Source organism: Accipiter gentilis, chromosome 8 (genome assembly GCF_929443795.1).
Source record: "Accipiter gentilis chromosome 8, bAccGen1.1, whole genome shotgun sequence".
NCBI classification, from domain to species: domain Eukaryota; kingdom Metazoa; phylum Chordata; class Aves; order Accipitriformes; family Accipitridae; genus Astur; species Astur gentilis.
In genome coordinates this window covers 31,686,670-31,700,444 of record NC_064887.1, presented here as the reverse complement: position 1 = coordinate 31,700,444, position 13,775 = coordinate 31,686,670, and the positions used below count along the sequence as shown (strand labels likewise).

Below are 13,775 nucleotides of genomic sequence, written 5' to 3'. Positions count from 1 at the left end.
TATCATTATTTTAATTCAAAACCCCACAGTCAAGAGAAGAGAATGAATTGTTTAGCGGTTTTGTGATAGAAGGATGAATCAAATTTAAAGGTGGGGTCATTAAGAATAACAGGAGGGTTGAATTGATCAGGTAACTGCAAGTTCTAGCCAGGTAACTAGTTTATGTTTTTCTTCAGAGACTGAGAGTAGTGTGGGTATCGGAAAATAAGAGACATTTTTATTTTAGTGTATCTTCTTGGTTGAGGAAAGCTGAGCTTAAAACTGTTAACAAAACCACTGCTGTTTTCTTGGATTGTTCTTTATCGTGGATCATATATCTTAATTTTCTGATTAATCATAAATTGTACTTTGCAGCATTTTAGCAAGCAACTCTCAAATACTTCATTTTAACCACTGAGACACAAATAAATGACCAAAATTCTTAGTATGCTCTGGTACATATTTGTACCTAGTGAGTAAGTCTTCACCGAATCGCTTGTAAGATGCAGGTGCTACAGAGGTGATAATCTTTCTGGTCACACTTGTATGTAGCTTCCCATTTTTATTGTTTGTATCCCCTTCTGGGAAGTTATTTCCTGCTGGTAGCATAATACATATCCAATAAATTAGGAGTTTAATAAATCCACTCTTAAGTTTGCTAGATTTCGTTTCCTTGGATTTTTGTAAGGTATATATGAAATGAGGGAGCTTTTAACTGTCTTACCATAAATATCTCAAAAAATGTTTGGAAGTGTTTATAAAAGAACATGATATTATGGCCTTATAAACTGAGTTCTACATGTTAGAAGCCTTTTGCTCATGTAGAAAATGTTGTTGAAAGTCAAGTATTTGTGACTAGTTTTTCTCCTGAATTCCTTATTATTATTCAGTTTGTCTTTTAACATTAACTTATCATAAGGTGTGGATGGGGTTTTTTTTACTTCTGTAATACAAAGGGTAAAAACTTGGCTTAAAACCTCGTACTATAGCTGTATTGCCATTGCTAATGCCTGTACTAATTTGAAGAATACAGACTTTTAACTGTTCTGTGACTTCAGTCTGTTTGAGACAGCATTAAATATTCCTATATGCTGACATTGACCAGTGCAAGCAACAGTGAGAACCCAAATTGAAAGTAGCAAAAAGATAAGGAAACTTCTGATTAGTAGCAAGTGTTTCTTCAGTATGATCACAATATGAATAAGAGGTATCTTCAGCTCTCACAGGTGAGAGTAAGCCATTTAAGTAGAGTCATATTTAGGTGTGATTATGCTGGGGGCTTTGGGGTTTTTTGTGTGTGGTGTAAGCATGACCACAGATTACAGAAAACTTTATGCTTGTTGGCTTTTAGCCATTTGGCATATAATTCCATAATTATGAATGAAAGGACATTTGTCACAGTATAAACTAGAACAGCTTTACACAGAGCTGTCTGGAGGAGTTAGCACAGCTGCCTTTTTGTAATATGGCCTGGATAACACCAGGTGATATGATAGCCATGGGATTGTAAGCAGAAACGGTCTATTCCAAAAGGATGTTACCCCAGACTGATAATGCTAAGAGGAAAGGAACAGTAACAAAGTTTAAGATGACCAAATTAAGTGAAAATTGGGGAATTATCAAGAGACTTTTGAGAAAAGAAGGAGCTAGGTTGAAAAGAAATAATAAAAACATCATGAAAACTCGTGGTTCTAGGGGAATAGGCCTTGAATAGAGAAAGTAGTAACAGAGCAGCAGTCAAACTGAGCTTGATGCTGCCCCAAGTTGTCCCAGCAGCATTACTACTATCACCTACGCCAATGGAGCACCTTCGCTACCGGACACTGTCAGTAGCCTGCATTCCAGCTGGTGGAGTGACAGTACGGGGGACCATCCCATAGGGTCCCACACCCTGGGGGGCTGTGCGTGACCTCATGGGGAGCCTTTCTCACCAGCATGTGCATTAGCAGATTGGAGGAAGCGGTACAGCTGCATGCGTGACTGGAGGACCCACATCTTCAACAGCATGAGTGTGTGTGCCAAAGTATATCATGTAGGGGATAAGATTAAAACTTTCTGGTACCAAGTCGTTTGATCTGGTATCGTTTTGTAAGTGTCTATTATTACAGTTTTTCTGTTGTATTGCTAGTATTGACCCTGAGTGTGTAGTTCAGTGATTGCCAGTTAATTGAGTTGTTAATAAAACACTTTGATTCCTATTTGATTGTAATCATGTGAGTTGAACAGGAGCTATTCAACTGCAGCAAGTTGCATCAATATGATTCTCAGTGGCAGTAGCCTTTAACAGCCTCCTGTTACGGTTTCAGTGGTTTTGCTGCTGTTACAACTCCAGAACAAACCACAGGCAGAAGTTCTCAAAATTTCCTTAATTCATTAGAACTCTGTTGGTTTCTGCAACCCTTTTATTTTTTAATGAAGTGCTTTCTAATGTGGAAGTAAAATAGGTAAGAGCTTTTGCAGGCCTCTCTAGTTAGGAAAACCTCTGCAGCAGTGACCTAATGGCCTCACTGAGTCAGCATGACCCAATTATTGAAGGAGCGAATTATTTGTAAAAGGATGTACTGTCTGGAGCTTCCTTATCTGAAGTAATCCATATGTTACCATTCTCTGTTGTGGTTTCCTACATCCTGCTGTAGTTTTGGGAAAACTGAGTCATGTAACCCAAAGGTGTATAAAAATTAAATGCCTTGTTGGGCAGAATTACTATCAGCAGTCTGTCATTTTACCGCTCTCTGTTCTCTCCCATAGCTGCAATAATAAACTGCTTTCTGTTTTGACCTAATCAGAAGTGCCTTCCAGTTATTCCACAACATGAATGCGACACAGCTTGTAATATAACTGCTTTCTAAACAAGGACTGTTCAAGTTCTTTGTTTGGGAACTATCCTTGCTCTTAACTAGGCCTATGTAACTGCGGTTTCACGCTTTTCCACCCAATTAGTAAGTCTGATGAGAATTAGTAACGCATCTCTTCTGCACAAAAACCTCCCATAGAAATATCTTCTCTTTGGCCTTACCTGGGGGTAGCTGGAGGGAGTCTTCAGGTAACTTTCTTTTCCCTAAGAATACTGTTATACTTGTACAGTATATGAAACACATGAATCCCAAATGTGTTTAATTAGTTGAGCTTCCTCTATTTGTAACCCAGGACTGTGTGCCACATTCAGTTTTTCCCCTTTTGTTCTTAAATACAACAAAATCTAAATACTAAGTTATAGCAAGGTATGTGGCTGCCTTTTTCAAGCTTAAGTTATTCATAAATCATAGTGAATCTAGTATGAAATAATAGCTTGTTCCATCTTATGAAGGTGGGTTTTTTTAACTGCAGTTTCCTCTATAAGCACTTGGATTTTTTCCTTCTTTCAGAACTCAGAAGACACAAGATCTTATAACCATACTATGAAAGGAGAGACAGAATTTCAGAGGTAAATTCTTGATCTGTCATTAAATGGAACTACTTAAAAATAAAGCAATCACAGACTTTTTGTAATACTGAATTTAAGAATTTTGTTTGACTTGTTTGCCAAATAAAATATGTTATTTTAACTGATGAAGTGTTGACATTGCATTAATGAGTGGATTCTGTCGAAGCTGAGCAGTTTGAGATAGTTGAGGCAGGGTTCAGAATTATTTTTTTTTTACTCTAATGTACACTACTACACTTCAACTAGGGTAAGAATTACATCCTTCCAACACTGCTGGCATGAGAAGATTAATTTTTTTTGTCTTGAGTACTACCTTGTTCTGTACTGCATGCTCCACTGAAGTCTGGAGGATAGTTCTGCAGTGAATTTAGTACCTTTAGTAGATTCCTTTAGTTCTGAAATCTTTGATTACTCCTGATGCTTGAAGTAATTGATTCCAAGGCAGAGAAAGCAATCTTTCACCCTAAGTGTTGCAAATGTAAACACTGTTTGAAAACTACTTCATATGAAGTGAGAATGTTCTCGTGAATCCTGAGGTGGAAAAGCTTTGGATTGTTTCTTAACCATGGCAAAATCTTGTTGTGGTTTCTCTGTTAGACTGGACTTGGAAGTCATGGGATATTTGGCTGCATGCATACATGCTGTTAAGCACTGTTTGTTAGTACAGTATGATATAACCTTAAAAGAGTGACTATGTTAGTGCCAAAACTCTCTCCAGTCCAGTACCCTATCCCTGACAGTGGCCAGTAGGGCTTGTGTAGGAAGGAATATGTGAAACAAGACAAGCACAAGATGATTTTTGCTGCTGTACTCCCTTCCAGCTTCTAACAGCCAGTTAAGGGTCTCCTAAGTCAGAAGTCAGATGCCAATCAGTACATTTAAGTTACCTGTCCTATGTGAGTTTGTCAAATGGCCTTTACCTCCCCAACATTTTTGACAACACTATTATAGAGTAGGCTAGAAACTTTCTTTGGCTATTGTAAACCTAGTGTATGATAAATTTATTGGGTATTTTCTCTGCTCTTACGAGAAAGTTTCCTATTCAGTTTTTGTATCATTCATGATTTCTGTAAAACATTACTATATTCCCATCAGTCATTCCTTTTCCAAGTTCTCCAGTCTGTTTATCATGCACTGTTTGAAAACTGTGTGATGTTTGGCACTGTGCAACCAAGCTGAACTGCTGCACACTCGAATTTTGGGATGATGCACCTCATATCATTAAACTGCTGTTAAAACTTCTCTGTGTGGTAGGATGAAACTCGACTTTGTAGGGCATGTCTCAAACCAATAGATAATGCAGAAAAAGCTTTTTCTCAATTTTGTAAGCTAAAAATAGCTGTACAGCTAGGAAAAATGTAAATACTAAAAATGCTGTATCAAACTATTTTAAAGGACAGATGTTGCTGCAAGTTCATATTTAAGAACATACTCAAACTGGTTTGCATAAATACTTAGCTGTAACTGCCTAAACCAAGTGTAGGCTATTTTTTTGCTGTTCTTTTACATTAACTGAGCTAGATTACATTACTTTTTTTCATAATGTTTCTGTAGATTCAAAATAGAGAAAGATGGGCAAGAGAGGAAGCAAGACCAAAGTTCTAGTACTTCTCATGGCGCTGATGGAAGATCCCGAGGAAAATCTCCAAATAGAAACAAAACAGACAATTCTTTAATCCAAACTGAAAAGCAGAAGAGAATAATTATCCAATTCAAAGCCAAAGAAATTAAACATGGAAAAAGTACATGCACTCCTGATGTAGTGACCACTAGCAGCGAAAGTTGTAACAAAAGTCGTTTTGATGGAACAGAAGGAAAAAGACTGTGGCATAGCTTTGCTGTTCAGAGGGACAAGGTGCTGAGGAAAAAGAGAGAGAAAGTTGAACTCTGCAAACGAAAGTTAAAAGTGGAACAAACTATGTTGGAAAAATTTAAGTCATCTGCGTACAACTCACATGTACCATGTAAAAAGGCAGAAGGATCAAAAAAACAGAGTGAAGATGTCAGAATTCCAAAAAAGCCATCTGACACCTCTACAGGGACTGTGCGTGATGATAGGCCTTTCACTAAGAAGCCCAATACATTATTTAGGACTTGGGAAGAAGAGTATGAAGAAGAATATAAGGAGTCTTCTAGGAAAAAAAGGCATGCAAATAAACATATGCCATCAAGCTATTCAACTGAAACACCACAACAATGGGACTCTAGTAAATGGAAAAAACAGGATGCTGATTTTGATAAAGCTACTGGTAATTCAGGGACTGAAGAAAGGGACTTTGAAGCCACAGCACTATATTTTAAGCAGGTAATAAGAACCCAATTCTTTGTATTACACAAGTAGATGTTTCAGGCTAGTTTCTGAATGACAGGTAGTTTTTATATAAGCAGACTGTCTTCTTACAGATTTCAAACAGGATTTCATAGTTAACAAGATAGATTTTTCTGATCCCAGTGTAAACCATATTAAAATGTTTATCTGCTCTGCTAAATGATTAAAGAAACCAGAATAATAAAGGTCTTGTGTATTAGGACTGTGTCTGCACATATGCTTTCATAGCTTTACTTTGCTGCTGGGGGTGTGGAATACTTCAATTTAGGTAGAAGTAAAGAGAATTTTTTTTGAGCTGGCATGGTTGTATAATTTTTTTGAATGAATAAACTGAACCAATGAAAACTTGCCTGCCAAACAGGTGCTCATTGCTGGGAAAGGGATACCAGGAGAATTTGTAGATCTAGGACTAAATTTGTATGTTTCCTGCAGAACTTCATGTTTGGCTGTGATGAGTTTGTTTCTGAGTTGTAGCTTGTGTTTGGCTCTGCACCTCAACTTTATCACGAGCGTGGTTACTTTTTTGTTGTTGTTTAACATGCCTAGCATTTTTGGAGATTGCAGTTCACATTATGGTAGCGCGATCATTTTGTGTGTACACAAAGATAGTAATTACATACAGAATCATGGAATCATTGAGGTTGACAGGCACCTCTGGAGATCTTCTAGTCCAGCCTCCTTGCTCAAGCAAGGTCAGCTAGAGCAGGTTACCCAGGACTGCATCCAGTCAGGTTTTGAATACCTCTAAGGATAGAGGCTCTACAACCTCTCCAGGCAGAGCCTGTTCAAGCACCTTCACTGCAAAAAAAGTGGTGTTTTTAATGCTCAGATGGAATTTGCTGTGTTTCAGTTTGTGTCCACTGCCTCTTATTCTGGTACTGGGCACTGCTAACAGTCTGGTTCCATCTTCTTTACACCCTCCCATCAGCTATTTATAAACATTGATAAGACTCTGCCTTCTCTTCTCCAGGCCAGTCACCTTTCAGCCTCTTGCATAACACAGCCCAGTCCTTTAATCATCTCAGTGACCCTTTGCTCAATTCACTCCATTAAATTCATGTCTGTCTTGTACTGGGAAGCCCAGAGCAAGAATAACAGTCACAAACCCACAAGAGATTGGAAAAATAGGTTTACTGTGTAAACCACTACATTTATTTTAAAAGAAAGCCATCCTTCTAAGCCCTTTTGAAATGATACTGTAGATGCTTCATCATGGATATTGAAAATATTTTTTGTGTTACCTATTCAATTCACTTGGGAATAGTTAGTGTTCTCTAAAAAGCACTCAGACTGATAACATGTTCTTCTTGCGTTCCTACTTGTTTCTAGAATTTTGAGGTCCCATGCGCGTCTGACTCCTACCAAGAAGGTGAGGACATAAAGTCTGTCCAAACGGTTAGTGATGTACTTGTTTAACACTAAAGAGCTATATTCCAAAACTCTTGACATGGGGATCACTTGTTCCTCAATCTTCCTTGATATTTTGTGTGGTTGGTATGGGTTTTTTCTAATTCTTCCTACAGAACTTTGAAGTCTTTCCACCGCTTCAAGACAGTCAGAACCCAGAAACAGACCAAGAGGTTAGTAGTGCTTTAATTTAACACTTCTAAGTTATATTAAAAACTCATGGCACTGACATTGTGTAGCTGGACAATTCTGTGACCTTTCCTAGTATTTTGCATTGTTGGCTTAAGATCTACACTTCACAAAAATGTGGAGCATTTTTTTCAAATACTAAACAAACTTGCTAAAATACTGCTAATCAGGAACTTTCTGAGATAGAAAGGTTGCCTTTCTGTTATTCTCTGCAACGTAGGGGGCCTTCACAGGTGCTTGCTTACTTTAGTGATCTCATTTTCCATCCTCTAACCCTCAAGTTGGAAGAGACTTTTTTTTTTAAGAAACACCTGTCAGGAAACTTGCAGTCTATATAGCAAAAAATGGAACAAAGATTTTTGGTAGCAGGTAGAAAGGTTATAAACAAACTGTCCTTCTAGGCCATATTTTGGACATCTTTTGTAGACATATTGTAGTGGAAGATGTGCAGAAGGTTCTCATGGATTTACATTTGTTGTACCAACTTAAAATTTGTCATGCTTCATTTTTGGTCCATTTTAACACTACAGCATTAATGCAAAAATGTCTTTTTCAGGAACAATTCATAAGTGATTACTTACAATTGATTTCACACATCCATGTTTTTTTCACTGTAGATGCAGATAGTTGAAGATTTGCATGTTGCTCGTGTTCAGAAGAAGATGGTGCTCTCTGTAGTACAGACTTGTGGGGAACTTACAAGTATGGAAATAGACCTTCCAGAACAGGATTTAAATATTTCTGCTGGTATGTCATGACTTGATGTTCTTTGGTATCTGCTTGCAAGTAGTTCTTAGTCAGTTAATGGTCTGAGTAGAGAGTACACAACTGATTTTTTTGCAACTGGTTTTTTTTTCCCCCCCTCTCTCTTTTTCCCTCCAGAGGCTTTTACTTCTGGTCTGAACATATTGGTTGTGATTGACACAAATATAATGATTAGTCACCTTGAGTTTGTCAGATCCCTGAAATCTGAGGATATACCAGGTATGTAAATACACAGTAATCAATAAGACATTTTAAGAAAAAACAGATGTTGTAAGAACTTTAGGCTACGTGAAGAAAAAGAAACCTGGGCTCCTTAAAAAGGCAGCAGGTTTCTTATCGAGGCAGAAGGCTCGCGCTTCTGTGAACCCAAATAGGCTGCCTTTTAAGGAAAGTTCAGGTATGAAAGTAGAACCTACTATGCTTATACCTATGTACCTACAGAGAATCATGGTCAACGTTCCCAGGAATGTGTGTGAACTCTTAGAGGTAAATACGTCTTACCTGTTGTAAGAACATACTTTTAAGCATTTAATCCATTACTAGTGGTAATGATGTTTTCTAATATCTTTTTAGCATTTCTTTTTTCTAGAAACCTTAAAACATTTAAGATCTGATAAGCAGTCGGTGCTTTATTTCTGTCTTGGTGAAGATCACAGAATTCATGAGACATGAGCAATTCTCAGGAATTCAGATTGCAGACCCTGGCTTTAATGTTTGGATTTAATATGTTGTTAAGCTTTTAGTGATTTAATGTTAGCAGGATTAGGATTGTGCGTGTCAGTTGTTGGTAGATATATTTGGAATCTATCAGAATATTTAGGGTGCTTTGATGCTTTCAGCTAATGAATACACTTATTCTGGCTGCCTGGAAAATAACTTAATAAGGGCCTGAGTAATTTTCAGGAGTGTGAGACTGTATTTCTCTTTCCCATATTAGGAATGGTGTTGCGTTGTGTACACTGGGATGCCTTTTTTAGAATATTGCAGCTCCCAGTTTCTGGTCCTGCATCAGACCCATTATGTTCAGAAGATTGCTCAGTCCTGACCTATTTATTACCAAGCAGATGGATATTAATGTATTTTTTCAAAATTGTATTCTTATACTGTGAATGAGAAATAAAACAGTTGAAGTATTTGTCGGGGGTAGACCAACAGAACAGTCATTACATTTCTGATCTACCATGTATATACGTTTTAAAATTCAGACCATACTTACCTACAAATAAAACCATAGTCCAATATCCATACTTCCTGTTCCTGGCTTAGGAATGCTGGTTGGCAATTAGCACAAACTATTGCTCCTTTTATTTGGTTATTGTTTTGGCACAGTGACTGTTGTGGTCATTCAGGTATTTTCAGCCTGTTATTTCAGCTGCTGTTACCTTGCTTTAACATCTTACAGCGAGTGTGTGACAAGATGATAATTGCTGCAAATATATTTTATAATACTGCTACACACTGTTGTCAGAGTGTTCTGTTGATTAAAATTGTGTCTTCCTTTTGTTTCCCTAATAGTCATTTTTAAATGTAACCAATGTAGTGCAAGTCTGAGGTTAGATTAGAAAGAGGGAACTTGGCCTTTTTCAGTTGTTCATTTTTTAACGTTAGATAGTCTTGAGCATGGACTATGAAAACTACTGGCAAAAACCATAACTGTGTACTTACATAAATGTGATGTTTGAATTAAAAGTTACCTGTAGTAGTTTGCATGGCTCTTCAAAATGTCTTTGGTTTTGATTGTGTTTGGTTTTTTTTTTCCTTCTAGGTGTTGGCAGACTTGCATTAATAATTCCCTGGGTTGTTCTGCAAGAGTTGGACAACTTGAAGAAGGGGAAAATGTTGCAGCATGTTCGGGACAAAGCTATACCTGCAGTCCAGTTTATCTACACATGTCTCAAAAACCAGGATTCAAAATTGTGGGGGCAATCCATGCAGCTTGCTTCTCAAAAAATGTGTAATATATGTGCAATCAATTTGTTTTGGATACTTAATCCTTGGAGTTCACCTAGTATGAACCTTAGCACTAAATTTTGAGTTTAATACAGTGTTCACTCTGCAGTTTGCTAATTAGCTCACAGCAGCCTTCAGAGCATATCCAAGGCTATAGTATGCAAGCACCTTATTCAGATTAGTGCTTTGTTCACTATTGTTTTATCAATTGTTTCTCACTTTTAGCTACATCTGTTGGGGGATTACTAAATGAAAATTCATCTAGTTACTTATACCTGTGAGCTAAGGATATGTTGTGTGCTTTTGCTTTTGACTCGGTCATCACAAAATCTAACATACTCAAATTTACTTGTGGCTCACTTGACATTTTCTGGCAAAACCATAGCGGGTTTGAGTGCAGTAGTACCTAAGAATTCAAAGCTTAGATTTGTGTTTAGATTACACTTCTCTGTCCTTGTTTGGGGAGTATTAAATTTAAAAACAGCACCATGACTGTACTGAAGTATTTCTTATGTTGAATTACTTCTGAACATGTCAGCACTGTCTTAACTAAATTTGCAGATGGCCTGAGTGACGAGAACAATGATGATCGTGTTTTACAATGTTGTCTGCAGTATCAGAATCTCTTTCCTCAAGCTGTTGTCATACTCTGCACGTGAGTTCCTGTGTGGTTTTAGGTCTCTTATGAGGTGTAAGTTAGTCTCGTGCCAAATGCCCTAGTTTCAAATCATGTCTTAAAATGAAACCTGTTTCTGAAGTAGGCTTTTTGAAGAGCAATCACCCTCTTAAAAGCTAGGGTAGAAGGATGTAATAAAACACAAATGTTGTAGACTTAATCACCTTCATGTGCTTGAGGCCTGAAGTAGAATTAAGTTTACTCAATATTCTAAAACTTTTTAAAGTATAGCTTTCTCGGATTTTACTGCAGTTTCTCATAAAAATATTACTAGAGTTACAACATGGAAAAAAATATTTGTGTTAATGATTGAGATCCGGTTAGATAATTTGTTTCTGCTCACCTAGTTGGGAACAGTGATAGGAGTGTTAGGAGTTACTCTTAGAAAGAGGGAAGATGGAGATAGGTTTGCCTCTGTTCTTGTTTTGTGAAGATAACAGCTGACTTCTGAGTATTGATTCTCAATTTTATTCAAGTCACATGAAGCTAGTTTTTAAAGGGCTAATATTCCTTGACAGGTACTGTAAACAGTTTGCTTTGGTCTTTGCTAGAACCATTTCCTGCATAGTTTCAGTAAGTGGGGTTAAGACACTAGGCATCCATTGCTTTGTTTAAGTTGACGTGTGGATTGGGTTGCTGCTGAAAATACTATTTCAGTCACAGTATTGGTAGGGCTACTGATAATGATTTTAGGTTTCTCTGAGTAAAGAACAAGAGGTGACTTCAGAAGTGCTTTTCATCTGAAAAAAACTTTTATCCTTTATCAATATAAGCAATGGGAATTTTTCAGAAAGTACTAGGATCCAACTTTGTACTGCATCTTTATAGCAGTTCTGCTGTAGCAGTGTATACCTCAAGGTGGCATCTGGGACAATGATTTGGCCAGTAGAACAGTAAAAAATGGTGTTGAAAATGAGAATTTATTGTAGCAATCGAATAAAATATTACTGTCTTAGTATTATTGCCTTGTTTGGATTTTAAGATCATAGCAACTAGGCATCATTGCTGTAGTATTTATAGCTGTTTTTTTCTTAAAGCAAACCTACAGCCTGAAACATTTTTCAGTTATGTTTCTAATTTTTTTCAGAATAGACGCTTTAGTTAGTTTTCTGGTTTAATATTTTGAACTGCTTCTAATTGCTTGAGAAAAAAACTTCATATACAATGAAGCTCACAAAGTAAGCTTACCAAAGACAATTTTTAGAGTGTGTTGCTTTTATTACTTAGTATGTAGTAATGTCAGTTTTAGGTCAACAATTAATTCTCTTCTCCTAGGGATGATAAAAATTTATGTAATAAAGCCATTGTGAGTGAGGTCAAAGCATTCTGCAAAGCTGATTTGGTTACTGCTCTACAGAATCTGAACATAAACAGGCACCAGAACTGTTTTGAGCTGCCACACTCAAAATGTGGTAAGTTTGTTTAATGTGCATGTCTACACATGCTGGTTTTTGAGACATGTAATAATCAGTGTGGCAGAGGGGGTGTAGTTTCTACTATAGCTTTCATATAGTTTGAATCCTTAGGAATGCTTTTTGTTTGGGGCAGAGATTTTTTTATTTTCAAAGGAAAATGGTTTTCTGAAAGTTTGAGACCTTTATTGAAACATGTGTCTCAGAGTTCTAGGAAATTCAAATATGATGTATTTTTGTTTTATAGAAAAAACACAGCATGAATTTCCTGTGTTTAAGGTGTCCTGAAGTTTTTAGGACTGAAAAGAAGTTTTTCTAGTTGAGCCAGTTTGAGTCCTATTCTTAGTAGTTTTAAAATTCAGTATGCTAAGATCACTCCTTCCATTTAATGTTAATACCTTTATCTGCATCCTAAACAGTAGAACTTGATTCTTGGGTTGCCTGTTCATTTTTCCAAAGATACAAAGACAGTTTACAGTATTAAGAAGTGATGATCTTATACTTGTTGATAAATAACCCCACTGGCTGTATATAATCTAAGTTATTTAAGGAAAAAAGATATGTGGAGTAAGATCACAAATGGCTAATGCTCTGGGAAAATTAATCTTCTTGGTTAGTAGCTTATAATTAAAAATATCCACAGTACAAATGGGTATTACTAGAAACATTTGGAACCTAAGTAGACGTAGCCTATCTGCTTCAAAACATAAAGTGCAGTCTGTCTTTACGGGGACAAGTTATTTGTGTACTATCAACATAAATTAGATACAGAAACAGTTGCAATAAGTGCCTTTTATTATCATTGGTTTAACAGATACAGAATTCGAGAAAACAGAAGGAGGTGATGCTAGTCTTACTGCGCGATTCCCAAATATACTTCCAGAACTTGAAAAGAACTTAGGAGAAGCTTTATCTGGTATTTTGGAGACTGAAATGAAAATTGCATTCGGAAACCTATGGATGGAGGTGGTTTCTAATGTCATCTTGCTTGATATTTCAAGTATTAAGAGGTTTAAACATCCTTAGTGTTTTAATGATATTAGTACCTGTGCTAAGCCGAACAGCTGAGTTATCTAGTTCACTAACATAACAGTTCACTGACAGTGAACAGTTAAATATTCAGTTTTACTATTTCATTTTATAACAAGGTTATTCTATTTGACCGGTAATGACTGTGCAATACTTTAACAGTCTTTCAGTAATACAGTAACAGAGATGCCGGCTGTTCAGTGTGAATTTTCACAACTCTTTTTATTAGTTGGATTAAATGTCTATTTTGGCTTTTCTACTATGGTTAAATCACTGCATTGTAAATATGTCCTTCAAGAAGTTACTCCATCACGTTTTATATAATATTGAGGCACTGTTGTAGCAGGCACTTCTTCCCCCTCAGAACAGATGTTTTTAGATACCATGTGGATAAAATTGTTCACAGCTAAATTGATTACAATGCAGATACAGAATTACAAGGGTGTTAACAAGAATCTTCAAACATTCACTCTTTCAAAAGTATTAATAGACAGTAAATACTCATGTACAAAGCACTTTCAAATTATCCATGCTTTGGTTTAGATTCCATTTTATAGCTGGGAGGGGTTAGTTAGAAGTTTAAATTTATTGCAGATAAGCCTCTGTGGCTTTCAA

General features: G+C 36.6%; 1 protein-coding gene across 4 annotated transcripts in view; it reads left to right on the top strand.

Annotated features, from left to right (window-relative positions):
* The window catches only part of SWT1 (SWT1 RNA endoribonuclease homolog), a 40,338-nt gene that overhangs the window by 1,050 nt on the left and 25,513 nt on the right, over positions 1-13,775 (top strand). For all 4 annotated transcript variants that reach the window (XM_049809125.1, XM_049809126.1, XM_049809124.1 and 1 more), the window contains exons 3-12: positions 3,345-3,403; positions 4,958-5,708; positions 7,062-7,127; positions 7,256-7,312; positions 7,946-8,075; positions 8,211-8,312; positions 9,859-10,047; positions 10,605-10,698; positions 11,995-12,131; positions 12,946-13,097. In XM_049809125.1, the coding sequence (XP_049665082.1) occupies positions 3,345-3,403; positions 4,958-5,708; positions 7,062-7,127; positions 7,256-7,312; positions 7,946-8,075; positions 8,211-8,312; positions 9,859-10,047; positions 10,605-10,698; positions 11,995-12,131; positions 12,946-13,097 (1,737 nt within the window). The remainder of the gene's footprint in view (positions 1-3,344; positions 3,404-4,957; positions 5,709-7,061; positions 7,128-7,255; positions 7,313-7,945; positions 8,076-8,210; positions 8,313-9,858; positions 10,048-10,604; positions 10,699-11,994; positions 12,132-12,945; positions 13,098-13,775) is intronic.